Source organism: Giraffa tippelskirchi, chromosome 9, assembly GCF_054371585.1.
Source record: "Giraffa tippelskirchi isolate mGirTip1 chromosome 9, T2T-mGirTip1v1.2.pri, whole genome shotgun sequence".
NCBI lineage: Eukaryota > Metazoa > Chordata > Mammalia > Artiodactyla > Giraffidae > Giraffa > Giraffa tippelskirchi.
Window position 1 is genome coordinate 55,765,577 of NC_137283.1, and position 27,273 is coordinate 55,792,849.

General features: G+C 52.2%; 1 protein-coding gene across 1 annotated transcript in view; it reads left to right on the forward strand.

Annotated features, from left to right (window-relative positions):
- GRIP2 (glutamate receptor interacting protein 2) overlaps positions 1 to 12,239 on the forward strand; it is a 48,785-nt gene extending 36,546 nt beyond the window's left edge. The window contains exons 17-24 of the mRNA XM_081526468.1: positions 732 to 876; positions 2,787 to 2,926; positions 3,553 to 3,732; positions 4,683 to 4,857; positions 6,489 to 6,594; positions 7,808 to 7,951; positions 8,954 to 9,100; positions 10,064 to 12,239. Of these exons, the coding sequence (XP_081382594.1) occupies positions 732 to 876; positions 2,787 to 2,926; positions 3,553 to 3,732; positions 4,683 to 4,857; positions 6,489 to 6,594; positions 7,808 to 7,951; positions 8,954 to 9,100; positions 10,064 to 10,222 (1,196 nt within the window). The 3' untranslated portion in view covers positions 10,223 to 12,239. The remainder of the gene's footprint in view (positions 1 to 731; positions 877 to 2,786; positions 2,927 to 3,552; positions 3,733 to 4,682; positions 4,858 to 6,488; positions 6,595 to 7,807; positions 7,952 to 8,953; positions 9,101 to 10,063) is intronic.
- The last annotated feature ends 15,034 nt before the right edge of the window (positions 12,240 to 27,273 follow it).

Below are 27,273 nucleotides of genomic sequence, written 5' to 3' on the forward strand. Positions count from 1 at the left end.
AGGGCTGAGAGAATGGGTGTATTAATGGCTAAGGGAATAGGTATAATAATGCTATGAGGGACTTGAATTAATGGCTAAGGGAATATTTGAAATTATGGCTGAATGAATGGCTGAGGGAATGCCTGAATTAATGGCTGAGGGAATGGCTGAATTCCTGGTTTAGAGAATGGCTGAATTAATGGCACAAGGAAAGCCTGAACTAAAGACTGAAGGAATAGGTGTATTAAGGGAATAAGGGGATGAGTGTATTAGTGACTGAGGGGATGGGTGTATTAATGGCAGAGGGAATGGGTTGTTAATGGCTGACGGAAAGGATGAAATAATCGGTAACAAAATGGATGTATTATTGGTGTAATGGAATGGGTGATCTCATAACTTAGGCAGTGGGTATTAATAGCATGATGGAATGCTGAATTAATGGCTGAGGGATATAGGTGAATTAAAAGGCTGAAGAAATGGTGTATTAATGGCTGAGGGAATGGGTGAATTAGTGGCTGACAGAATGGATATATTAGTGGCCTAGGGAATGTGTGTATTAATGGCAGAGGAATTGGGTGTATCAGTGATTTAGGGAATGGGTAACTTTATTCTGACTGAGGGAATGGGTGTATTAATGGAAACGTATGATGAGTGTGGTGCATTAAAGCTTTGTGGGGTTCTGGGCGTGCCCATTCCTATGCCCCAGCCCCTGATACGTGCCCCAACCTCTGATGCATACCCACCCTCCACAGATGAACAGGAGACCACAGGTGCCATTAGCTACACAGTGGAGCTGAAACGCTACGGGGGCCCCCTGGGCATCACCATCTCAGGCACAGAGGAGCCTTTCGATCCCATCGTCATCTCGGGCCTCACCAAGCGTGGCCTGGCTGAGAGGTGAGCCAGGGCTCTGTGGGCACACACGGGTGAGCCAGGGACCCCATGGGGCAGGAGCCGAGCTTTGAGGTCAGTCAAAACTGGCTCTTAGCTTTGTTCCAATATCCATGGTCTGGGGCCTGTCCTGTCCCTCTCTGAGCCTCAGTTCCTCAAGTGGGGGCCAGCCCCTAGCAGCCATCCTGATTTCAGGTAAGTGCTGGATAAATCCCTCCCAGGTGGCTCAGTGGGTAAAGAATCTGCCTGCAATCCAGGAGACGCAGGAGACATGGGTTTGGTTCCTGGGTCCGGAAGATCCCCTGAAGAAGGGAGTGGCAACCCACTGCAGTATTCTTGCCTGGACAATCCCATGGACAGAGGAGCCTGGCGGGCTATCGTCCATGGGGTCGCAAAGAGTCGGACACAGCTGAAGTGACTGAGCATGCACGCATGCTGGATAAATATGTACTCGCCCATCTGCTCCCTCAAACCTGGAGATCTCCCTATTTTTGGAAAGTGAGCATGTGAGCCTTTATGGAGCTCATGCTTGCTGTCCCTTCATAGTACAGGGGCCATGTCCCTAGTACCTGGGTTCCAGCAGACCCTGGCACCTCTTTTGAGGCACTGGGGTGGGGGGTGCCCGCTATTCTCTCCCCTAGGAAGTTCCCCCAAAACTGCGGCAGCAGGGGGAGCTGTGAGAAGAGTGATGTCCAGGCTGTCCAGTTTGGAGGGGAAGCAGGGAGATCTGGACCCGAAGTGGAACTGGTCGCCCTCGGAGAGGGGGTCTCCCTGTGGGTCACAGGGAGACAACTCCAGTGTGGGTGAGACAGGCTTTCTCTGGAGAGCTTTGCAGTGAGCTCCAGGCACTGAGAAGAGCTTACTGTAAAAGAGGAGCCTCGTCTGGCCTGGCCGGCCTGATGGACCCTTGGAGGAGGACACAGCTCAGGCGGGGCACACCACGGTGGGGTGGATGGGGCAGGGGATGGAGGGGTTCAGGAGCTGAGGGGTAACCCTGTTGGCTGTGCTCCTGGAGCGGCCCCTGCTGGACGCCCAGCACACTGCAGAGGGCATCATGAATGGTTCTGACTTCGGAGGTCTTCAACCACGTTTTCTGGGCACCCACTGTGAACCAGCCCTAAGGGGCACAGTAGACAACCTCCCTGCCTTCGCCTGGCTTATCTAGGTCAGCACTGTCCAAGTGTAGTATGATGTGAGTTGCAAATGTATTCATAAACTCTGTAGTGGCCACACTGTTGTTCAGTTGCTCAGTTGTATCCGACTCTTTGTGACCCCATGGACTACAGCACACCAGGCCTCCGTGTCCATCACCAACTCCCAGAGTTTACTCAAACTCATGTCCATTGAGTCAGTGATGCCATCCAACCATCTCATCCTCTGTCATCCCCTTCTCCTCCTGCCTTCAATCTTTCCCAGCATCGAGGTCTTTTCAAATGAGTCAGTTCTTTGCATCAGGTGGCCAAAGTATTGGAGTTTCAGCTTCAGCATCAGTCCTTCCAATGAATATTCCGGACTGATTTCCTTTAGGATTGACAGGTTGGATCTCCTTGCGGTCCAAGGGACTCTCAACAGTCTTCTCCAACACCACATTTCAAAAACACCAATTCTTCGGTGCTCAGCTTGAAAAGACCACATAGTATTTGGTAGCTAGTAAGTGGCATTCCAAACATCCTCAAAATCCATGCTGAACACTGGTTCCAGAACCTAACTTTAGAGTTGAGCAGGAAAAATCCCCTCCCAGATGATAGACTTGATACCTCTATTAACACAATCACACTGGCTTTTTTTTTTATCCCCCACAGGTGGGTTTACCCGGGGTCAGCCAGGCTTGTGCTTTGGGGTTCCCGAGTTTCCGAAGGGCAGACCCCCACTTCAAGTCCCTAACTCCCGTCCTGTACCCTGTGCCCCCTCCCCAGGACTGGCGCCATCCACGTCGGGGACCGTATCCTGGCCATCAACAGCGTTAGCCTCAAGGGCCGGCCACTGAGCGAGGCCATCCACCTCCTGCAGGTGGCTGGCGAGACCGTCACCCTGAAGATCAAGAAGCAGCTAGACCGTGAGCCTCACCCTGCACCCTGGGGGCCGTCCAGCCCATTTAGGAAGAGAGATCCCTTGGGCACTGTGCCACGCTTTGTGGGCCTAGTCTCACAAGAATGTTGCTCACCCAGTGGAGATGGGAGGGTCCCTGGGACAATGAGGAGACAAGGCTCAGAGTGATGCGCCCGAGGTCACACAGCCACTGTGGAGCTCTGGACCTGAACCATGCTCTTCATCACCTCCTGCCTCGGCCTCCTGCCTCTTAAAGAGCCTGCTTGTTATCCCTTGTGGCTGTCACTTATACATTCCCCAGTTTTCCCTGTGTTGATCCCCCGTGCTTTGGTAGGGAGTGGACAAGAGTCCAGACTTTAGATCTCTCCTTTGAATCTGGGTTCCACTGTTGCTTACCATGTGACCTTGGGGGTATGGTGCAGCCTTCCCAAAGCCTCAGTGTTCCCATCTGTGAAATGGGTTTTCCCACTAGCCTGCCTCCCACCTCACATGTCCACTTGGTCAGCAAGAGGCTCAGGGCGCCCAGGGGCCTGTGATTCCCCAAACCAGGCCAAAGCAGGGAAACAGACTGGTTGAACATCTCTGACTCCAAGGTCAGAAGCCAGTGGTGGTGACACCTGCTTTTCCTCCTAGGCTCCCTCGCACCCCGCAAATCAGGCAGCCTCAGCGAAGCCAGTGATGTGGATGAAGACCCGCCAGAGGCGCTGAAAGGCGGTCTGCTGGCAGCCCGATCCTCGCCCACCGTTCCCAGCGTGGACAGTGCTGTGGAGTCCTGGGGCAGCTCGGCCACAGAGGGTGGCTTTGGGGGCCCAGGTAATGCCTTGGGCCCCTGGACAAGCACTGTGCTCTCTCTGGGCTTTTGCAGGGGCTGTTCCCTGCCCCTGCCCCGCCTCCTCGCTCCTCCTCTGCTGGCTCCATCCCTTAGGGACCCTTCCTAACAGCAGAGCTGACCGGGCCTGGTCAGCCATTCTCACGGCCCCTCACCCTCAGAGCGTGGACCGCAGGCCTCCCTGGGCTTTGATTGGCATCCATGGCACAAAGCTGCCCGTTCAGATCTCCCCCATGAGGCTTGAGCCTAAGGGGTCTGCCTTCTACCTCCTTCATTCCCAGCCCGATGGCTGGCACTCAGCAAATGTTCAATGCTGACTGCATCCCATCAAAGACAGGAAGGCAGAAAGCCTCCTGCCATCCCGCCAACGAGACGCACTTGGGAGGCCACCCCCAAGGACGCATGCCCCCGCCCCCTGCCCATTGCATGTGGAGACCATGGGTGGCCTTGGGGGATGTCTGAATCTTGTGATCTCTGTGACCCAGAACTGCAGGGGACTCCCCAAGGCCTAGCTCAGGGAGGAGTGGGGTGAGGCCTCGAGGTAGTCTCAGGGACCCTTGGCCTTGGTCATCCCTCACTGTGTATCTGCCCGCTCTGTTTCAGCCTCCCCATCTGCAGCCCTGGGTCAGCATCGCCCTGCGGGGCAGGACCTTCAGGGCAGGGAGAAGGGGATGGTTAAGAGTGTGGACCCCTTCTCAGGCAGGGCTTGGCCACGCTGAGCCCCATGGACCTGGGACAGGGTCCTGGAGGCCCGGCATTCACTCTGCTGATGGTCATGAGGTCACGAGGTTCTGGGGTAGGGGCCTGGGTGGTCCGGCAAGTCCAGAGGAGGCAAAGACCCAGGCCACCCCGCCAGGCTGGAGGTGGGGCAGGAAGGAGGGCCAGCGGGGCACATGGACAGGATGTTCGATGCTCTCTCTCTCCCCGCCGCCAGGTTCCTACACTCCACAGGCGGCAGCTCGGGCCGTGACCCCCCAGGAGTGGCGGCCCAGCCGGCTGAGAAGCAGTCCCCCTCCGACAGAGCCCCGGAGGACGAGCTATACCCCAGGCCCTGCCAACGAGATCTTCCCCGAGGAGGAGGAGGAGGAGGACTGGGAGCCGCTCACTAGGTCTGTGGGGGGCTGGGGGGCGCCCCCAGGGGAGGAGGCAGGCTTGGCCTCTCAGCTGGGATGGGCTTAGGAAGCCGGTCCCTGTGCTGGGGTGGTGGGTGCCATGGATGAGTCTTATGTGGCCCCTGGGAGAGGAGAGGAAGCGTGGGGCGGAGCTGTCTTCATCTCAGGAGGCCCAGGTGGGGGGCGGGGGCACAGCAGAAGCAAGAGGGGTGCAGGGAGGCAGCCTGGTTGAATCCCCCACCCCACCCAACCCCACCCCACCCCACCCAACCCCACCCCACCCCAGCCTACCCCGTGTCTGGTGATCGGCTGTTCTCAGAACCTGGAACATTGAACCCGGACCCTCCCGACTTGGCCCAGATGGCAGTGGCCCTCCTGCGGAGACCACCCCCCGCCCCGGGTGGCTATGGTCACGAGCACCAGCCCTGGGCTGTGGGTGTGATGGTGTTTGTGGTGGTGTCTTCGGAGGAATTCAGCTGCCCACGGCTCCTGTGAGGAGCGATCCCAATGAGTACCAGCCGCCCTCTTCCCTCTTCCGTGCTTTTGATCCGGGCAGTGCCTGCTGCCAAGAGTGCCGTCCCCTCCTCGCGGCAGGCTTCCCTGAGTCTCAGGAAGGCACGCCTCCCTCTGCTGGAACCCACGGCTGTGCACATGAGCCTCCTGGTAGCACTGGCTGCCTTGGCTCTGCCTGTAACGGCCTGGCTGTCGTGTCTTCTGCGTGGCACCCTAGCTCAGCCTGGTACCCAGTAGGTACTCATGCACACACACCGTGAGATCAGGGCCCTCACCTTAGTCCCCTCCACGGCCCTGTGCCCAGGAGAGGGCCTGGCTCAGCGTGTCTGTAGAATGGACTTGAACGCAGCGCATGGCCTTCAGACTCTGTCTTCTCATCTCTGAAATGGGAAGGCGAGGGGGCCGCCTCTTTTGTATCATTGTCCTGGAGGCTCCCCAGGAAATGTAATCCTGGGTGCCTTCCTGAGAGAGAGTGCTTTGCACACCACGGCACACTTGATAACATCCGGGGCTGTGTCGACAGCAAAGGGTGTTGTAGGCGGTGAAGAGTGAAAATGTGGCTTGTTGCGTTCTGATGGGACGCGAGTCTAGAGCCGAGTAGGGGCCCGACCTCCTGTGATGGAAATCGCTGGGGGGCGCGGCCCTTTCCCCAGCCCGGACCCTCCATCCTCATCCCTCCGTGTCCGCGCCGGCTCCAGCTGTGTGTCTGTCACTGTCCTGTGATGCCTTGTGTCTGGGCGGGGTGGGGGGAGGCCAGGGGCTGTCCTCTGGGGCTGCACCATGGATCTCCTCTCTTGTCTGTCTCTCTGTCCGTCTGTCTCTCTTCCCAGGCGTTCTGTGTCACCGCTCACCGCCCCGTCTCATCTGCCCCTGTTCTAGCCGCTCACCGCCAGTCCCGGTGGCCCCTCACTGCGTCTCCCCCCCATTCCGTGTCACCAGCCACTGCCCCGGGGCCCCAGCACTGCTGCGGAGGACGCCTGCCTTCCAGCCCGCCCGCCCGCCCACCCTCTGGCCCTCCCTGAGCCCAGCGCAGGGTCCCCAGGGCCCAGAAGACGCCTCAGACCCCCGCCCACCCGCCCGCTGGGAGTTGACGCTCTCTGGTTCCTACGTTGCAGCCCAGCCCCTGGCCCCGGCCGCGAGGAGGGCTTCTGGCGCACGTTTGGGGAAGCCCTGGAAGACCTGGAGTCGTGTGGTCAGTCAGAGCTGCTGAGGGAGCTGGAGGTAGGGACCCCTGCCCTCAGGCCCCCGGGGGGCGCTGGGCTTGGGCACCCCGGTGCGTGTGCCTGCGGGGCGGCCGCACGTGGCTGGGGTTGTGCTCCTGTGTGCGAGTGCGCGTGCCTGGCCTCCTCCGGGGGAGGCGCTGCACGCGCACGGATGGACACGTGTGCAGCTGCAAGTGCCATGGCGTGGCCCACTGGGGCGTGTGCGCCTGCGAGCGTGTTTGGAGCATGTATGTACGTGCGCGCATGTGAGCACAGCGCTGCAATGTATTGTCACGCATAGTGCGGAGTGTATTGTCGCAACACGCCTCCGGGTGTGCATGTGTGGATGCATAAGGGCAGTTGTGTGTGTGTATGTGCAGTACAGTGGTCTGCATGGTTGTGAGCATGCCCGGGGAAGCTTCTGGATGTCAGCGTCAGTAACAGCAGGAGACGAGGGGCCGGGAGGTGAATGCGGCTGCAGTGAGGTCCACGTTCCCCACGATGGGGCAGGCTGCCCTGGGAGACCCGGGCTGGGGGTCCTCGCCGGGTCACTCCTGGAGCACCTTCCCACTCCGAGATCAGTACCCTCTCTTTATCTGTGCTTCTGCCCTGTGTTTGTTCCTTGGATTTTTGATGGAGCTTTTTTTTCTATTAGTCTTGCCAGTTACATGGCTCATCAGAGAATCCAGTTTTAGTTTTGTTCATTCTCTCTCACGTTTCATTGGTTTTTTGTCTTACCCTTTTTCGTGTTATGCTTCCATATTCCCTTCCTAAGTCCTGATACTTTTCCTGGTTTCTCAACTCCTTAATTTTCAATCTTTCTTGTTTCCTAACATTTAAGGATATGAATTTACCTGTAAGCCCTTGCTTGACTGCACCCCATAAACTTTAAGTTGTGGTACTTTTATGGTCTATTCAATTCCTAATATTTAAAAAATTTCCATTGAGATTTTTACTGAAGCCCTTTAATTACATTTCTAGAAGTGGGGTGTCTGGTTTTGAACTGCGTATGTTTGGTTTTATTTTATTTCTTAACACAAACTTTAAAACCAATTCACACTGGGTTGTGAAAGTGCGTTCAATTTGATACTAACTCTTTGGAGTTTTTGTAAGACTTCTTTCTTGGTGGCCAAGGATGTGATCAGCTTTAGTAACTGTTTCGGATACGCTTGCAAAAGTTTGCTGACGGCAAACGGCAGGAAGCATCTGAATGGAGGGCTGTGTCCCCTCAGGCATCCATCATGACAGGCGCTGTGCAGAGCGTGGCCCTGGAGGGCAGGCCCCGCCACCAGCCCTGGAGGAAGAGCCGGGAGCTACGAGCCTCCCCTGAAGAGATGCAGGAGCTGCTGCTGCCAATGCCCGTGGAGATGCACAAGGTGGGTGCTGGGGGTCGGGGTGCGCGGGAGGCCTGGGCGCTTGTCCTGATGCTGTGGAGACTCCCCAGATGGACCACACTCCTCTCCAGGCTTCATTCTCCTCCACCAGTAAAACACAAGATTATGTAGAAGGTAGAGTTTTCCAAAACTCCTGCCGTTTGGCTGAAACACACACACACACACTATACATTCGTGCACTTGTGTGTGCAAATACACACATACACTTGTGATGCTTTTCTTTAAGTGGACTCACTTTTATCCCACTTAAGTTATTGTGTGTGTGAGTATATATAATATATAAGCTTGTAGTACGTGTGTGTATATATATGTATGGCAGTGGTGGTTTAGTCGCTCAGTCGTGTCCAACTCTCCGTGACCCCATGGACTGTTGCCCGCCAGGCTCCTCTGTCCGTGAGGTTCTCCAGGCAAGAATGCTGGAGTGGGGTGCCACTTCCTATTCCAGGGGATCTTCCCGACCCAGGGATCGAAACTGCGTCTCTTGCATCTCCTGCATTGGCAGGCGGATTCATTACCAATGGCGCCACCAGGGAAGCCCATATGTGTGTGTGTGTGCATGTATATCACTACCTTAAAGGAAAGGCCAGCATTTTTGTCAACTATAGGCTACAGTCTAGGAAGATAAAATACACAGGAGCAAAGAGACCTCTCACCCCATAATAGCCTTCAGAAGGCTCTGAGCTCTTTGGTGGACAGGGCAATGGGAAGTGTCAGAGGCTGGTGAAAGCACATGGCCACCCTGTGGAGACTTTGTTCTGGAATGGAAGTGGGAAGACTGAAAAGGAACAGAAAGGAACTCTGTTCCTACAGCTTCCATGGTGACTGAGTGCTGCAGACTGAGGGTCTCCAGAGGTGGGGGAGGCAGGCAGGTGGGCTGGGGCCGGGTCCCAGAGGCCTCTGATGCCGGCCCGAGGGACTTGGGCAACTGTGGGATGCTGGGGGAAGGTCGGGGCTCCAGAGGTCTCCTCCTCCTGCTGCTCCCAGGTGACGCTGCACAAGGACCCCACACGGGGTGACTTCGGTTTCAGCGTCTCAGACGGCCTCCTGGAGAAGGGCGTCTACGTCCACACTGTGCGGCCTGATGGGCCAGCCCACCGTGGGGATCTCCGGCCCTTCGACCGGATTCTCCAGGTAATGCCAGGGTAGGGGTACCTTTGATGGGGTGGTCTTCCCTAGCCCCAGGGTGGGGAGAAAGCCCAGCATCTACCCTGGCTGAGTGGCCTTGGGCAGGTGGCTTCCCGTCTCTGAGACCCAGCTTCTTCATCTGAGAGAAGGGGATGACCGCACAGTTATATTGGTGAGGAGAGGCTAAGTTATGCTGCAGTAACAACAACCCCATATCTCAGTGGTTTTTAGGTATTTCTTTCCTAAATTTTTTATTTTCGTTTTGGCTGTGCTGGCTCTTGGTTGCTCTGCCCAGGCTTTCTCTTGTGGGGGTGCATGGGCTTCTCACTACGGTGGCTTCTCTTGCTGCAGAGTACAGGCTCTAGGATATGCTGGTGGACTCAGTAGTTGGAGTCTGCAGGCTCTAGAGCGCTGGCTCAGCCGGCTTAGTTGCCCTGTGGCATGTGGGATCTTCCTGGACCAGGGATTGAACCCGGGTCCCCTGCATCGGCAGGCAGATTCTTAACTGCTGGACCAACAGAGAAGTCACCAAATCTCAATGATTTAACGCACACGAACTTTTATTTATCACCTCTCCTATAATACATCCACCGTGGGTCTTGTTTCACCTGGGCTTGTGGAGGCTCCACCCTCTAGAAAATGCCCCAGACTCCATGGCAACTAAGTCTTGTGGTCTCACAGCAAGGGAGCCTGGGAAATGTGAGTGGGCACGCCCTTGCCTGTGCCCCACGTGCCGGGCAGGAGGCTCAGCGTGTGGTCTGCCTGTGATGTTAACAGAGAGAAGGTGCAGGTGTTGGAGGGTGAAGGATGCATGGAAGGGCTGAAAGAGTTAAATGGGAGTGCCCGCCTCTGTCAGTGTTCAGACTGACCGTGTGTCCAGCCTGGACAGGGTCTGTGTATTGGGAAGTCCTCACCCCCTTGAGCCCAGGCTGAGTGGATGTCGTGCGCCCCGTGGCTATGCGTGTGCAGGTCAACCATGTTCGCACGTGGGACCTGGACTGCTGCCTGACCGTGCCGCTCCTGGCCGATGCGGGCGACATTGTGGAGCTGGTCATCAGCCGTAACCCGCTGGCCCAGACCAGCCGGTCCCCACGAGCACCCGGCCCCAGCGGCCCACGGATGCTCTGAAGTCGGCCCGTGATCTGGACATCCAGGAAGATCCTGGCTCCCACGCCTGCAGCTGGACTGGAGAAGTGGCCACCCGCCCTTCCGTCTGTCATCCGGGCAGGTTCAGACCGGACTTTGTCCTCCAAATCTGTGGTGACGGGGGTGAGGGCCTTTTGCAGTGACATCGAGGTCTTTCTCCAATGGGGCCTCTGAGATGAGCCGGGGTGGGGCGGGGCGCCCAATAGAGGTGAAGGCAGGTCATTCAACCGGAGTCAAGGGGCTGCCCCAGGTCCCTGCAGGGCCCCTGGGAAGAGCGTCCAGTACGGGGACAGCTCAGCGCCACGCAGGGAGTGATCACCCAGCAGAGATGTGAAGCTGAGTGACTGCAGGGCAGGAGTGAGCTCCCTGTCTCAGGAGGTGAGCAAGAGGAGCCGATCCCAGCTGCGCAGTCACAGGCAGGGGTGTGCAGCTTCTCAAGGATGGATCACACAAGCTCAGGTGGTTGGTTTCCCCTCAGGGGAGCATTTAGGGTGAGGCTGGGGGATACTTGATCTGGATGGCCTCCCGCCAGTAAAGACGGAAGGGGGCCAGCCCCTTTCCCTCCAGAATCTGGTCCAGGGCTCACCGGCACACCCTCCCCTGACGCACTTAGGAGACTCGGAACCGGGACGTCTGGAATCCTGGGCCCCCTGAGCGGTTCTTCCATTTCTGAGACTCTGGTCGAAGCCTCTGTGGCTTGCGATCGCATTTCTGGGCCCATTGGGTGAGCTTTCACAAGGCGGGCTTCAGGTTGTCTGCCTCTCCTGCTGCTTTCGTAGGATGCGTGGCCATTGCCCCCTACGAGTGCACCCCTTTCAGCCCACCCATCTCAGGGTGGGAGGGAATCGTTTTCGGACTGAAGACCCAGGAGTGTTCCATTCAGCTGCTGTGACCGTGAAGATGGGAGAACCTTGGAAACAGGATGCATGTGTGGGGGATATAGCTCCTCACCAGATCAGCGGAGGCGGGGACAGAAGCAGATGGAGAGCCTAGGGGGGCGGGGGGAGACGGGCTGTTCCTTCTCACTCCTGGGGGCAACAGTGTCCAAAGGGGTCACGCCTGGAAGTTGATTCTCTGGAAAATCTGGAAGCACCAGCATCGCTTAAAATGGTTTTCCTCGTGTTCTGCTACCTTTCGGTTTGGAGAAGGGCCCGGAACATCTCCCTGGAGGTCAGGGCTGTGTCCCCCTCCAGGGATGCAGGTGGGCGAAGCATTCAGCCAGGTCTCCGGCCATGCTTGGACCCTGCCCAGCTCTTAACAGGGTCCCAGGAAAACAGAGGCGCCGCCCACCCACACCTTCCACCTCGCACCCCTGTGTCCCCAGAATAACGCTCTTCCCCTCAAGGGGCTTGGTGAGGACCCGAGAGCTGTGTTGTTTGCAAGCTGGGTCACTGCACATTGCCATGTGCCCCCTGCGGGCTGATCCCTCTGCACGATTAGGGCGGGGACGGTCTCAGAGTCGTCTCTGCCTGTCGGACAGCAGCTGAGGAAGATGCGCCCTGAACCTGGCCAGCCCTCCGCGCATCCTCGGGCTGAGGCCTCCACCACTCCCCCAGATGTCTGCAGCCGGGCCCTGCAGGTGAGCCTGCTGGCTGCGGCCGGCCTCCTCATATGCAATATTCCTCTGTCTTCTCACGGGGACTGGTCACCCCAGAATCGATGTTTCCTGACACCCGTCTCCCCGGTGAGCATCCTGCCTGCCTATGCATTTTCAGTACAGCCGCTCCCCCCGATGTGCCCCTCCCGCTCCCTAAAAGCTGTATTTTTCTCTGGCTGAGATTAGAGCATATTCCTTGTAAAGTATTTTTCTACAAGGGGTTTTCTTAGGGCTCTTGGGAAGCACAGCGTGACAAGGGGTGCCAAATTGTAAAGGCCATTTGGGGTCTGTCTGGGGACATGTGTACAGACCTCTTCCCTCCAAGTTGCAATGACTTGAGGGTTGGGTAGGAGACTGCTGTTGGGGTGATTTTTTAAAAAAAAATAAAACTATTTACAACCACCTGGATTAGAGTATTTGCTTTAAAAAATAAATCATTGGCTTGTGATACTTCTTACTGATGATGATTTTCACAACACAAGGAAAAGTAATTGTTAAAATTTTTATGGAACCACAAAAGACCCAGAATTGCAAAAAGCAATTCCAAAGAGGAAAGAACGTACGACAAGGCGTAAGTCTCCCAAAGTTTACACGACACTGCAAAGCTACAGTCATCAAAGCAGCATGCCACTGTCACAGAAATGGACGTATAGATCAATAGGAGGGAATACGGGGCTCACAGATAAAGCCACAGACATCTGATAATCAATCTTCGACAAAGGAGACAAAAACATACAGGAAAAAAACACCGTAATCCCGATACTTTTAAATACTAAAGTTGTTACAGACAGTGTCCACAAGGCAGTAGCATTTGTTTACACCTCATTCTGCTTACTGGGGGCACTAGAGCCTTCGGGAAAGTGTTCTTCATGAAGAGTGAGTTAGCCTGGAATGTGCCTGAGCAAAGAACTATGGGCCTGTGTCTCACCACTTATGCCCCCTTAAGATTCAACCCTAGACAAAAAAAAAAAACCCCAAGCCTTGCACAAAGGGCCTCCTCAGTGGCCGGTGGTTCGTAGAAGGGCTAACTCGGAGGAAGGAGGCTGAAGTGGGAACCCGACACCAGGGCACGCAGAGGCTCCGTGAGTTTTTAAACTCCTCCTGGCCAGAAGGCCCACTGTCGTTCAGGTGTGCCAGGCTTGCTGTAGCTGTAGGACGGTCTGCCTAGATCTGGAGACTGTGGTTGTATCAGGAGTAAAACAGATGTGCTCCAGGAGCAAAGTGGGGCTCGGTTGCAAGTGCATGCACCCCAGGCCTCTCAGCGCCAGTGCAGTTCAGCAATGGGACCCAAGCTGGCTCAGGCTCCAGGGATATAATACCAACCAGCCCAAGACAAGGAGGACAGAGAGCATTATGCAAGGCATTTCTTTCATTACTTTTTTCTTTTCAATTTCATTTTTAACACATGTTGGAGTATAGTTGATTTACACTGTTGTTTGTTTTCGATGTATAGCGGCCTGATTCAACTTGACTTATCGGCTCACTTCTGTCAGTCGTGTCCTGCTCTTTGCGACCCCATGGACTGCAGCGCACCAGGCCTCCCTGTCCATCACCAACTCCCAGAGCTCGCTCAAACTCATGTCCATCGAGTCGGTGGTGCCATCCAGCCATCTCATCCTCTGTCGTCCCCTTCTCCTCCTGCCTTCAATCTTTCCCAGCATCAGGGTCTTTTCCAATGAGTCATTTCTTCCCATCAGGTGGCCAAAGGATTGGAGCTTCAGCTTCAACATCAGTCCTTCCAATGAATATTCAGGACTGATTTCCTTTAGGATGGACTGGTTTGATCTCCTTGATTTATACATAGAGCATATCTCTTCACTTTCAGATTCTTTTGCCATTGAGAATTCCAGAAGTTTGAGGAGTGTTCCATGTGCTGAATCTCAGGTCTCAGGTCTATTATATCCACACACACACACAAGACTTCCCTGGTGGCTCAGATGGTAAAAGCGTCTACCTGCAATGTGGGAGACCTGGGTTCGATCCCTGGATTGGGAAGATCCCCTGGAGAAGGAAATGGCAACCCACTCCAGTACTCTTGCCTGGAAAATCCCATGGATGGAGGGGTGTGGTAGGCTACAGTCCATGGGGTCACAAAGAGTTGGACACGACTGAGTGACTTCACTACACGCACATATATATATATATTTCTGTGTATGTATTAATCCAGACCTCCTAATTTATCCCTCCACCTACGTTTTGGTTGAAGTCTCTGAGCCACTCTGTTTTTGCAAAGTCAGTCTCTTCTGCCTGTGCTTCAACCCCATCTATGTGTGATAGTGTGTCTTACTGGCCCTCCTCTGTGTAAAGTAGTTCACTTGGTGTAGGGTCTCTGTGGGCGCATCCCTTTTTTCTGGCTAGTAGTCCGTCATCTATTTCTACCACAACTTCCTTTTCCACTCGTTTCCGGGTGGACAGTTTCCTGGCTGCTCTGCGTGGACTCAGGGAAACAGCGCTGCTGTGAAGATTGGGGTGCATTCTTTTCCAGTTAGAACTTTCTCTGGACATACATCCGGGAGAGAAAATGGCAACTCATGGGACTGTTCTGCTGTAAGCATTGTTCAGGATGGTGGGGAGTGTTTTATGGTGGCTCTTACCAATGTATATTCCCAACAGCAGTGTAGGAGGGCTCCTTTCCTCCTTGGTCACTCTAGCAGTTACTATTTGTAGATTTTTAATGACTAGACCTCCTCCTTATAGGAGTGACCCCTCTTTTGTAGGTTTGCTTGGCATTCCCCTAAATATTAGGGATCTTGAGCATCTTAGGGTATGGCTTATTTACTTATTTCTCCATCACCAGTGTGAGTATATTTACCTCTTCAAATTGACTTCCTGAAAGTCATCTGAGATTTGAATTTTTTTAGCATTATCTACCGCAGGCTATTTCCTGAGAATAGGGTTATTGACACAACCCAGGCCTTGTGAATCAGGAGGGAAAATAAACTTCTGTCGACTTGTTGTTAGAGGAGACGTCCAAGAGGCGGCAGCACTTCTTCATGCCCACCTCTGGTCCTTAGGCCCTCCAAGCTAGAGGGAAAGGCAGCTTCCTGGGCTGGGAGTGAGCGTGGAATGTGTGTTAGCAAACACCCAAGGGCATGTGTTTCATTACTCCCCCTAAAACGTCACCACCAGGCCCCTTCAGGACTGATCATGATGAGGGCCCCTGTACCCTGCTGAGACTGCTCATTGCCTAGGAAGCTGTACTGTCAGAAAGGAGGCTTGGGCTGCAAACACCAGCACCTGGAGAGGTAGAGGCCAATGTGTATTGCCACCAAGATCCTCGAACCCTTGAGCCATTGGGTGTCTGGACCAAGCCAGAGAAAGGGGGGCAGTAGAGGTTTCCAGTGGGGTTCTTAAAAGGGCGTTCTGCCAGGCTCTGTGAACCCCACTCCGGCCCAGGCTGGGCCCCAAGGATGGGCTTCGTGGCCCAAGTCAGGGAGGTGGGAGGAAAGAAAGGAGGCATGGCTTCCCTGCCCTCTCTTTTGCTTTCCACTCCCTCCTTCCTCCCCTTCCTCTCTCGTCCAGCCGAGGCTCTCGCCCTGATCGATTTGCACTGTTGCACTTCTTCTCCGTGTCCAGCCGCCTGATTCAGGGGTGACTTTTCTGCAGAGTCTGTCGCGTCTAATCGAATGTGTTTTGGACAGAGCTCATTGCAGAAGGCCGAGCACCGAGCTGAGCATCAGGTGCTGGCCCGTTATCTAAGCCACACGGTTTTCAGTGCATATCCAGAAGGAAGGAGATCCTCTCTGGGCAATATTGATCACAGGGTCTCTGTTAGAGGTTAGACAGAGATTTCTGTGTGTATGAGGAAGGAAGGAGGAGGGTTCTTTCCATCTGTTTTTCCTCATATGCAGAGAGACCTGTATCAGGGAGAGAGAAACTACAAGGGTCGGAGCCCATTGCTGGACCTTGTCAAATAAGCTCTGTGGCCAAAGTCTCCCCAGAAGTATAGGATCGATACCCTCCTGGATACCTGAGACCCGCATCAGGCTGGGGTGCACTCAGAGAATGCTCCACTGTTCAGATCCCCTCTCCTCCAACAGACGCCGGCCGGACCTTCAGACCACAGCATGTGGGTGACATGAAAGGGAAGGGAAATGCCTCTTCTAACCCCTCCGCCCTCCCTGCATCGGGCTGCTCCGCTGTCCCTGGAGCCTGAGCCGGCTGGAGTCCCCTGTCTGCACAGCGGCTAGGTCGGGACGGCCTGGCAGAGAGGCCTCAGTGAGCAACCGCTTTACCTTCCGGCGTGTCCCCCGCTCGGGCTGAGACCAGAGTCTCCACTGGGACCTGGGCGGGAGAGTCACCGAGCCTGCACTTGTCCTGGGCTCGTACCCTGAACCTCCTTCCTGTGCGCGCAGCCACCAAAGTGCCTCAGCAGGGTGCTGTGTCCAAGGCTGGCATTCGTTCTGAGATGGGAGGTGTGAATCATTAGGAGTAGAATTAATGAGAATGAAGCCCTTAAGTGCGTCCTCGGGCACATCCCACTCTCATCCACAGTCCAGAAGTCCACTTGGCCTACGGCTCTAGTTGTCTCAGGAATCAGAGGTGGACATGAAACATGCTGCCATCTTGTGGACACTTTTTGTAACTACACCTTGCGCTCTGGTGCCTCCTGGTCCTCTAACCCACAAGGCCTGGGGGACTCTTAAAACAGCTGATCACTTTCCCTAAAGCTCTAGTTGCCTCAGGAACAAAGGTGGGCATGGAAAAGTTCTGCCACCTTGTCAACATTTCCTGTAGCCACCAGCTGACTACATGTGCCTACTTGCATATCTCACTCACAATGCCTGGGGGGACTGTTAATGACAGCTGCCCTGAGGATACATCCTGCCTAGATAATGCAAAAAAAATTCCAAAAGCACCTGACTTTCAAAAAGCCCAATGCCAGTGGCCAGTTATCCTCATAAGCTTTAACGAATAAAATACCCCAAACATCCACCACAGAACAAGATCTCAGCATCCCTAATTACTGTAGGAATGTCAATCAAAAGAGCAAAGAGAAATCACATCCCACTTGTCATAACGGACATCCTCAAAACCTACAAACATTAAATGCGGGAGATAGGCAGGAGGAAAGGGAACTTCCCTACACTGTGGGTAACAACATACGTTGGCCAGGTCCAGTGTGATGGACAGTGTTGAAATGCCACACACACAAAAATACTATCAACAGAGGCTAATCTTAGGATCTAACATTCCCATACATGGGCCTGTATCTTGAGAAACCATCATTCAAAACGACAGTTGCCCCCGATCCTTCACGGTCACAACTAAGCACGGTATGAAATCACAGAACCAGCCAAATCTCTGACAGGTTAAAGCTTAAAGGCCACAGGTGCGTAGAGACGATGGGGTGCCCTTAATCACAGCTGCCCTCAGGACATGTCCTGGGGTGAGCACTGCAGAAATAATTTCCAAACACAAGTGACTCAAGATGCCAACTGGCACAGGTAAATTTTCTTCACACACTTTAAAGAAAAAAAAATCAGCTGAAAACTCCACCACAGGGCCAGATGCTCAGTATCCTTAATTCGTGCAGGCAAGCCAATCAAAATGATGAGAAATTAAATCCCACCAGTCAGAATGGTCATCCTCACAAGAGTACAGACAGTAAATGGGAGAGAGTCTGGAGGAAAGGGAACCCCCCTCCACCCTAGGTGGGAATGTACATGGGCAACGCCAGTCTAACGGACAGTTTCCCAAAGCTTGAAAAAATATCAAGAGAGGCTAAGCCTAGGATGTGACACACCCACAGCGAGGCCTGTACCCCCCAAAATCCATCATTCAAAAATATACACGCACCCCAGCGTGTACTGCGGCACTACTTAGAATAGCTACAACAGAGAAACGGCAAAACACGCACCGACAGATAAAGCTTCGGGACGACATGGAGCTCATATGTGCGGAATGATTACTCAGCCATTAGGAACCACCACTGAAATTATGAAATGCTACCACCGGTAGCCACAAGGATGGAGTCTGAAGGATCACTCTCTAAGTGCAGTCAGCAAGACAGAGGATGACAAGACCATATCATGTCCCTTGGAGGAGAAATGAAGAAAGAGATGGAAAACAAGTAATTCACAGCACAAAAAGAGTCCCTGGGAACTTTCAAAGGGCTCCAAAAAAAAAATTGAAGGGTCCGATATTAATCAGGGTGTCGGTACTAACATAGACACAGCAGTCTGCATTTGTAATAGATAATTAAAAGAATTATCTCCTTCCTTCCATGTATACACAGACATCTATCTCTAACAAACAGAAATCTGAAACTCTAAGAGATAATCCACAGGATTAGCTCATTCCTTCCTTCCTTTCCCCCTCGTTTCTGTAGTGTTCTACAAGGACCTATGTCCAGCACTCTGCCCCACTTTCTGCAATGATCTCTCTGGTAAAAGAATCCAAAAAAGAATAGAACAGATATACTCATGGATAAGTAATACCTCAATCAGGCAGCTCTGCACTGACCAGAAGCACAGCACTGCAAATCGGCTCTCCTCCAACAGAGCATTGGCATCAAGAAATGAAAGGAAAGCAAAGACAGGCAACAGCTACTTTATAGCCTATGGCTTTTGGACTTGAGATCCTATCCTGTTCTTGGCCCTGGCCAGGGTTTGGTGCCAGAACTGGATCGGGGTGGGGTCCAGACAGCCAGGCAGGGTGCCCTCAGTTGCTGCTGCTGCTAAGTCTCTTCAGTCGTGTCCGACTCTGTGTGACCCCATAGACGGCAGCCCACCAGGCTCTGCCGTCCCCGGGATTCTCCAGGCAAGAACACTGGAGTGGGTTGCCATTTCCTTCTCCAGTGCATGAAAGTGAAAAGTGAAAAGTGAAAGTGAAGTCACTCAGTCGTGTCCGACTCTGTGCGACCCCATGGACTGCAGCCCACCAGGCTCCTCCGTCCATGGGAGTTTCCAGGCAAGAGTACAGCTGAGCCCCCTCTTAAATCTGTACTGTCTGGTTGGCTCCGCTGGGACCAGAGTCCCCGGTGTCCCTAAGGGATGCTGGCCCGAACCTCTGGTCTCGAGGAGCTTGGAAATGTCACAGCCTCCACGGTCCCTGGCGTCAGTTTCAGGAGGTAATTTGCTCATTCTTTTTATATAAGTAGGAAGTCTATGACGATATACTCAACACTGACAATGATTAGAGTAACTAAAATCAAGTCTAAAATAAGGTATCCGTTCGCAGCAGTCAGGATGGGTTTCATAATAATGTCTACTACGTATACCTGTAAAAAACCGTAATTCCAAAAGATAGATGCACCACAATGTTCACATAACTCTATTTAAAATAACCAGGACATGGAAACAGCCTAGATATTCAACAACAGAGGGATGGATAAAGACGATGTGTGTGATATGTACAGTGGAATATTATTCATAAAATGAACCAAATCATGCCATCTGCAGAGTTGTGAATGGGCTTAGAGAGTGTCAAACAGTATAGTTGCCGGAGTCCAGCTCCAGCAGGTCCAGGGGTTCCCTCAGGATGGACGGCGTCGGCGATGCGAGTGAGAAGACACAGCGAGTCTCAGCGTTTCCAAGTGTCTCCCCAAGTGTCTTCCAACTTTATTATTTTTAAGACAGCTTTTATATTTTTTGTGGTACATAGAAACAAATGTAAAGTATAGAGTCATAACAATTCAGCTTAGTGGGCATACCAATTTAGCTTAATGGGGATATGAATTCAGCTTAATGGGCCTATCAATTCAGCTTAATAGGCCAGCAGTTTTGACCTTCGTCGAAACCATTTGCATGTTTTTAGTTACCAAAAAGCCTCATTTTGTTTACATCATCTTCCGGCCTGGGGGCCTGCTAACATCTTGTGACTCTGCATTGATAAGGGTTGATCAGTCAGAACACTTTTGTATCAGGCACAGCAGGAAAGAATTCATCAATAGAAAGTTTCAAGGTAAAACCTGTTTTCGGTAATTTACTCTACGCCTTGAGCTTAACAGAAAAGAATGTGGTCCCATAATGTCATAGAACAGCAAGCTGAAGGTCAGCTCTAAGTAAGAATCATCAGTTAAATCAACAATTGTCTTATTATAAATTTTTAACTATTATGCTTTCATTATATAGGCTAAATACGTTAAGAGTAAAAACATAGTGAGTAAATATAGACTAAGTAACAGTTTCATAAAGCAATATTTCTTATATTTCCTAACAAGCCTTTTTTCCTGCGAAGGGTTTTGTGTCCATAGGGGCTTTCAGTGCAGAGGCTCTCAATGCTGTTTTATTATTAAGGAGCAGTCATGTATATTAGCTCTAAAGGCACAGGCTTATTTATTAAACAAACTAATATGTTAGCAAAAGGAATTTAGATCAGCATACTCTATATCCCAGATAATTTTATTTAGGGTGCTACCATTCCGGGGCCTTGTTGATTTGAGGTTTCAGAATGATCTGTTTTAGAAGGGAATCATGAAAGGCCTTTTGCCTAAGTCACAGAAAATAAGAAGAGGTTTATCATAGTAAACATCAGAAAGACAGATATCTTTAAGGTGAGCGCTGAGGCAGCCTTCCGAGAATCCCTGAGGCCTGAGAAGCCGTGCTCAATCATTCCTCTTTCTCATGACTCTGTCATGGGTGGGATCTCGTGAGCTGGCTCCCGGCATATAGTGATTCAGAAAGAGTAAAACCTACATTGTATAATGTTGTTCCTATGTGGAACCTAAAAAATGATAAAGATGAGCTTTTATGTTAAGGAGGAAGACAGACACAGACATAGAGAACAAACATGTGGATACCAAGGGTGCAAGGCTGGGGCAGAGGGAATTGGGACATTGGGACTTAAAGATATACACTCGAAGTAGTGTCAGCCACTCAGCTGTGTCCAACTCTTTGCAACCCCATGGACTATAGCCCGCCAGGCTCTTCTGTCCATGGGATTCTCCAGGCAAGAATACTAGAGTGGGTTGCCATTCCCTTCTCCAGGGGATCTTCCCAACCCAGGAATCAAACCCAGGTCTTCTGTGTTGCAGGCAGATTCTTCACCATTTGAGCTACAGAAAAATCCACCTGCAGTGCGGGAGACCTGGGTTCAATCCCTAGGTTGGGAAGATCCCCTGGAGAAGGGAACAGCTATCCACTCCAGTGTTCTGGCCTGGAGAATTCCATGGACTGTATAGTCCATGGGGTCGCAAAAAGTCGGACACAACTGAGCAACTTTCATTTTCACTTTTGGGCTTCTCTGGTGGCTCAGCTGGTAAAGAATCCGCCTGCAATGTGGGAGACCTGGGTTCGATCCCTGGGTTGGGAATATCCCCCGGAGAAGGGAAAGGCTCCCCGCTCCAGTGTTCTGGCCTGGAGAATTCCATGAACTGTATACTAAAGATATACACTGCTATGTATGAAAGTGAAGCGAAAGTGAAGTCGCTCAGTCGTTTCTGACTCTTTGCAAGCCCATGACTGTAGCCTGCCAGGTGCCTCCATCCATGGGATTTTCCAGGCAAGAATACTGGAGTGGGTTGCTATTTCCTTCTCCAGGCGATCTTATAACACAGGTAACTAATGAGAAGCTACTGTAGAGCACAGTGCTGGGAAGGAAATCCAAAAATAGGGCATATACATGTATATATATAGCCGATTCACCCTGCTATGCAGCAGAGGATAACACAACATTGTGAAGCAGCTATAGTGCAATAAAAATAATTTTTATAAATGTCTACAGACACTAGTTGTGAGTTCAGTTCAGTTCAGTCGCTCAGTCGTGTCCGACTCTTTGCGACCCCATGAGTTGCAGCACGCCAGGCCTCCCTGTCCATCACCAACTCCTGGAGTTTACTCAGACTCATGTCCATCAAGTCAGTAATGCCATCCAACCAAGGACCTAGATAAAAGGGAACCCTCCTATACTGTTGGTGGGAAGGTACATTGGTAACAACCACTACAGGGCAAAGTATTTGGGGTTTTTTGGAAAAACTAAAAAGACAACTACCCTGTGATCTGGCAATCCCACTCTTGGGCATATATCCAGAGAAAACCGTAATTTGACAAGACACTCGCACCCCAACATTCATTGCAACACTACCTACAACAGCCAAGACCCAAATGCCACCTAAGTGTCCACTGATAGCTGCATGGCAAGGAAGATGCCACACACACACACACACACACACACACACAACAGTGGAATATTACTAGCCGGAAAAGAATGAAATAATACCACTTGTGGCAACATGGATGGACCTGTGGATTACCATACTAAGTGAAGTAAGTCAGACAAAGACAAGTGTTATGTGATATCGATTATATTTAAAATCAAGCAAAATTGATACAAACGAACTTATTTACGAAACAAATAGACTCAGGGAAATAGATGGCAAACATGATCACCAAAGAAGAAACACGGGCTGAAGGGATAAAGTGGGAGTTTGGGCTTTAACAGATTAGCTAGAAAACCAGCTGCTTTATGGACTATGCTAGAGACTGTGTGTGGATCACAACAAACTGTGGAAATTTCTTTAAGAGATGGGAATACCAGACCACCTGACCTGCCTCCTGAGAAACCTGTATGCAGGTCAAGAAGCAACAGTTAGAGCTGGACATGGAACAACAGACTGGTTCAAAACTGGGAAAAGAGTATATCAAGGCTGTATATTGTCACTCAGCTTATTTAACTTACATGCGGAGTTCTGTTCAGTTCAGTCACTCAGTCCTGTCGGACTCTTTGCGACCACATGAACTGCAGCACGCCAGGCCTCCCTGTCCATCACCAACTCCTGGAGTTTACTCAAACTCATGTCCATCAAGTCAGTGATGCCATCCAACCATCTCATCCTCTGTCATCCCCTTTTCCTCCCACCCTCAATCTTTCCCAGTGTCAGGGTCTTTTCCAATGAGTCAGCTCTTCACATCAGGTGGCCAAAGTATTGGAGTTTCAGCTTCAGCATCAGTCCTTCCAATGAATATTCAGGACTGCTTTCCCTTAGGATGGACTGGTTGGATCTTGCAGTCCAAGAGACTCTCAAGAGTCTTCTCCAACACCACAGCTCAAAAGCATCAATTCTTCGGCGCTTAGCTTTCTTTATAGTCCAACTCTCATATCCATACATGACCACTGGAAAAACCATAGCTTTGACTAGGCAGACTTCTTTGTCACAGTAATGTCTCTCTGCTTTTTAATATGCTGTCTAGGTTGGTCATAACTTTTCTTCCAAGGAGCAAACGTCTTTTAATTTCTTGGCTGCAATCACCATCTACAGTGATTTTGGAGCCCAGAAAAATAAAGTCAGCCAGTTTCCACTGTTTCCCCATCTATTTCCCATGAAGTGATGGGACCAGATGCCATGATCTTAGTTTTCTGAATGTTGAGTTTAAGCCAACTTTTTCACTCTCCTCTTTCACTTTCATCAAGAGGTTCACTCATTCTTCACTTTCTGCCATAAAGGTGGTGCCATCTGCCTATCTGAGGTTATTGATATTTCTCCCGGCAATCTTGATTCCAGCTTGTGCTTCTTCCAGCCCAGCGTTTCTCATGATGTACTCTGCATATAAGTTAAATAATCAGGGTGAAAATATATAGCTTTGACATATTCCTTTTCTGATTTGGAACCAGTCTGTTGTTCCATGTCCAGTTCTAACTGTTGCCTCCTGACCTGCATACATGATATACAGAGAATATCATGCGAAATGCTGGGCTGGATGAAGCACAAGTTGGAATCAAGATTGCCAGGAGAAATAGCAATAACCTCAGATACACAGATGATACCATCCTAATGGCAGAAAGTGAAGAAGAACTAAGGAGTCTCTTGATGAAGGTAAAAAAGGAGAGTGAAAAAGCTGGCTTAAAACTCAGCATTCAAAAAACTAAGATCATGGCATCCGGCCCCATCACTTCATGGCACATAGATGGGGACACAATGGAAACAGTGACAGACTACTTCCTTGGGCTCCAAAATCACTAGTCTCTCCCAGTTCAGCGCCCGGGGCCATGGCAATCAGAGCCTGGGTGTTAGCACATGATGGGGCCTGGTGCTGGCACGCGGTGAGCAGCACCTCCAGTGGGCACATGGTGCTTTGGATCAGATGACCACCCCAGGCCCAGGTGATCGGTCAAGTCCTATTATCAGAAGCCGCTGAAACCGACCAGGGATTCGGGGACTTGAGTTCCACTGCCCACACTTTCAGGGACTCCTGCATCCTGAGGCAAACTGTCCCCTCTTGCCTCTTTACTGCGGAGTCTTGTCCCACGGCCACAGAAGTGGAGCCCAGAACCAAGGTCACCTCCGAAGCGGGTGGAGCCCCTTTGTCACAATTGCCAAAAGCCCCCCTGGGTATCCCCAGCAGGCCTCCTGACCGCTCTCGCTGGCGCTCAGCCTATGTTGCTCTAAAGCGTTTGTCGCTCAGTCGTGTCCGACTCTTCTATGACCCCATGGACTGCAGCCCGCCAGGCTCCTCCATCCATGGGATTCTCCAGGCAAGAACACTGAGGGGGTAGCCATGCCCTCCTCCAGGGGGTCTTCCCGCCTCAGGGATCAAACCTGCATCTTCTGTATGGCAGGCAGTCTGTACCGTCTGAGCCACCAGGGAAGCCCCAACTAATCACCTAATGCCAGCCTTCCAGCAGGAATGTTCTGTCCTGAGACTGATAATTGGCTGCTAGCCCTGCATGGACTCTCCCTGGTCTGTCGGGGCGGGGGTTGGCCCTCTGTGGGTGCTTGCAGCGCCCTCATTATCTCTGCTTTCTGTTCTTAATAAACCCATTCCTTTCGGAACTACTCCGTGTCTGGAAATTCTTTTCCAACCAGGGCTCAGACTCCACGACATTCACCTCGGTGTCTCCAGCCTGAGAGAATAACACCCCGCTCTGAGGAATGTCCCCGGGGCAGGACTAAAAGCCCTCTGTAAAAACGGTAAAGAGCTTGCTAAACATAAAGAGAAACGGCTGTGTCCAAATGGAATCCACACGTTTCGGATTTTAAAAGGAAATTTTATTTTCATGTTATAAGGTGATTACAAACTCCTCTAAAAAAAAAAAGCAAAGATGAATTTAAAATATCGATATACATATTTATCTGAAAAGCCAAAGAGGAAAACAAAACACCCTGCAAAATACAGGGATTCGTATCAGAAAACATTTATACACAAAAGCTTGTATACAGCGAGACTGAATTACACACCAAGGATCTTATTCAAATACAAATGCTCCTCAGAAGAGTCTCTTGTTGGTTGATAGATTTTTTTTTTCTTTTACAAAAGTTTAAAATATCTTAAAAATAGTTTGAAGTTTCAAAAAAAGTCCTGATGAACCAGACATTTCTGGAAGGAGGCAAAGACCCATATTCTCAGCTTTCTCTTGTGCTAAATACAGTCACAGTTGCTAAGGATGCAAAAATTAATTGGGTTAAAAAAAAAATGAAGCAGACATCTCAATTTGAAGTCAAATATATAATAAGATGCTTCAGCCACCCACCCCCCCCCCCCCAGGGAACAGGGCAGAACATGTCTGCAGCGACACCCATGGAGGGAGCGGCCCGCTGGGGACAAAGGCTGCTTCCTGGCTTCTGGGTGTCCACACCCCTCCCCGAGTTTTGATGCCTGAGCTTTCTGTTTTGTGCTTGTTGGGATTTTTGCACAGTGATATTCACGGCGTCCACGTGGACAGCCTGGCCCCCCTGACCTTGGGTCTGAGGGCTGGATGGGACCTCTGGCCACCTCGAGGGGGTTTCCCTTGGGTTCTTTCCTGGCCAGTCTCTGAGGCCTGGGGGTGGGGAGGGGTGGTGGTGGGGGAAGGGCTGGGAGATGCTGGGCCCCTTACCGCTGTGTGGCACCTGGGGACATTATGGGCCAGGCTGAGTAGGACCCCCTCTCCCCTTACACTGACCCCCCACCGTCTTAGGGACCTGGGGTGAGACTGCGGGACCAGAGGCTTTGCAGAGGGAGCTGCCCAGGGCCCAGAAACCACCCGAGGCCCCTCTGTGATGGCTGTGAATGTCCCATGTGGCCTCAGGCTAGATCCCGCCATCTCCTGCATCCCAGGCTCTCAATGCCTGGCTCCCAGAGGGCTGCTGGGTGGGGTGCCGGGTGGGCCGGTGTTGCCTGTCCCACTGAGCTGCAGCCTGGGGTCCAGCCGGCCCCTGAGGACGCTCACAGGGTCCCTGGACTCTGGGGATGGAGCATGCCCTTTGCCGTAAGGCTGGTCTTTGGTCTTCAAGGTGAACATGCCCCTTTGACAATGAGGGTGCTGACTGGGGGACCCAGGAAGCCTCTCCGTCACTGGGGACCACAGGGACGAACAGGGCCCAGGCCCAGCTCCATGGAGCATCTCCCCAGGTGAGACTGTCCTGGGGCCCTTCCCCACTTCTGCACCCCTAGAAACATCCTTTAAGCCTCCCTCTTGCCTCTCTTCCAGATCTGGCTGCAAACATCAGAATTCCATCCCAGATAGAGCGCGGGCAGGGGGCCTGCCCAGAGACAGGTGAACCAGAGTCGTGAGCTCCAATGACAAGTTTCCTTTACGCGGAGACATCAGAGGCACACACCATTACACAAGGTACTCACAGACCGAGTTGTATGGATACTCAAGAGCTAGGGGGTCAGGCAGGAGGCTCGAGACTGCTGACAGGTGCCCCGGGGATAGGCAAGGACCCGGTTTGGGAGAGGGGCTGACCTTCCTTCCAGGCGGGGCCTGGGGACTTGGTCTGCGTGTGTCTTTGGTCTAGAATTTGGTCTGGGAATCGTAGAAGAAGGGGCCTTTTTCGGGCCATTTCCAGAATGTTGCGATTTGCCAACCATCCCGAAATGCTGTGGCCTTTCGCCGGGGTCCAAGGCTCCCCCGAGCCCCTGCACGTGACCTCTCCCCCGTCACTGACAGTGGTTAGTTTACTAAAGTTCCATAAGACAAAGGAGAAGAAGTCACATTGCTACTCGATAAAACTGGGAAAAAACAAAAACAACACCATCGAATCAGACACGGTGGCAACCATAAATACACAGTGAGATGGGAACGTAGACTTGCTGACGGTTTGGAATAGGATGGGGTGCTGTTTGGCAGAGTATACGCCGTGGAGACAGGGGACTGTGACCACACGCCAAAAATGGGGGTTTCAGAGTCACCTCTGCTCCCTGGGAGGGTGACCCCTGAGGCTCCACCCCTGCCCGGGTTTGGGGAGGGGGGTTCCCAGGATTCATAGAGCCCCTGCTCTGAACACCTGAGCCGGACCGTGCTCTCCACAGCCCCCGAGGCATCACTGCCCTTCCTGCGTGACAATGTTTCGGTTTACTTTAGACTCTGGGCTTGGAAGTGTCTATTCAAATGGCACAGTTTAGGTCCAGATGCGGGCTGGGCGGGATTCTAAAGGTGGGGTGCCTTTCATCCTGGTTCAGAGAGGGACGCCCATTTCCAGGGTGCCTGCCCTGACTCAGCTTCTGCCTGCGGTCCTCACCTACTTCACACCTGACCCTGGCTTTTGTAGGGGAGGAGTAGAAAGCGTTACCTT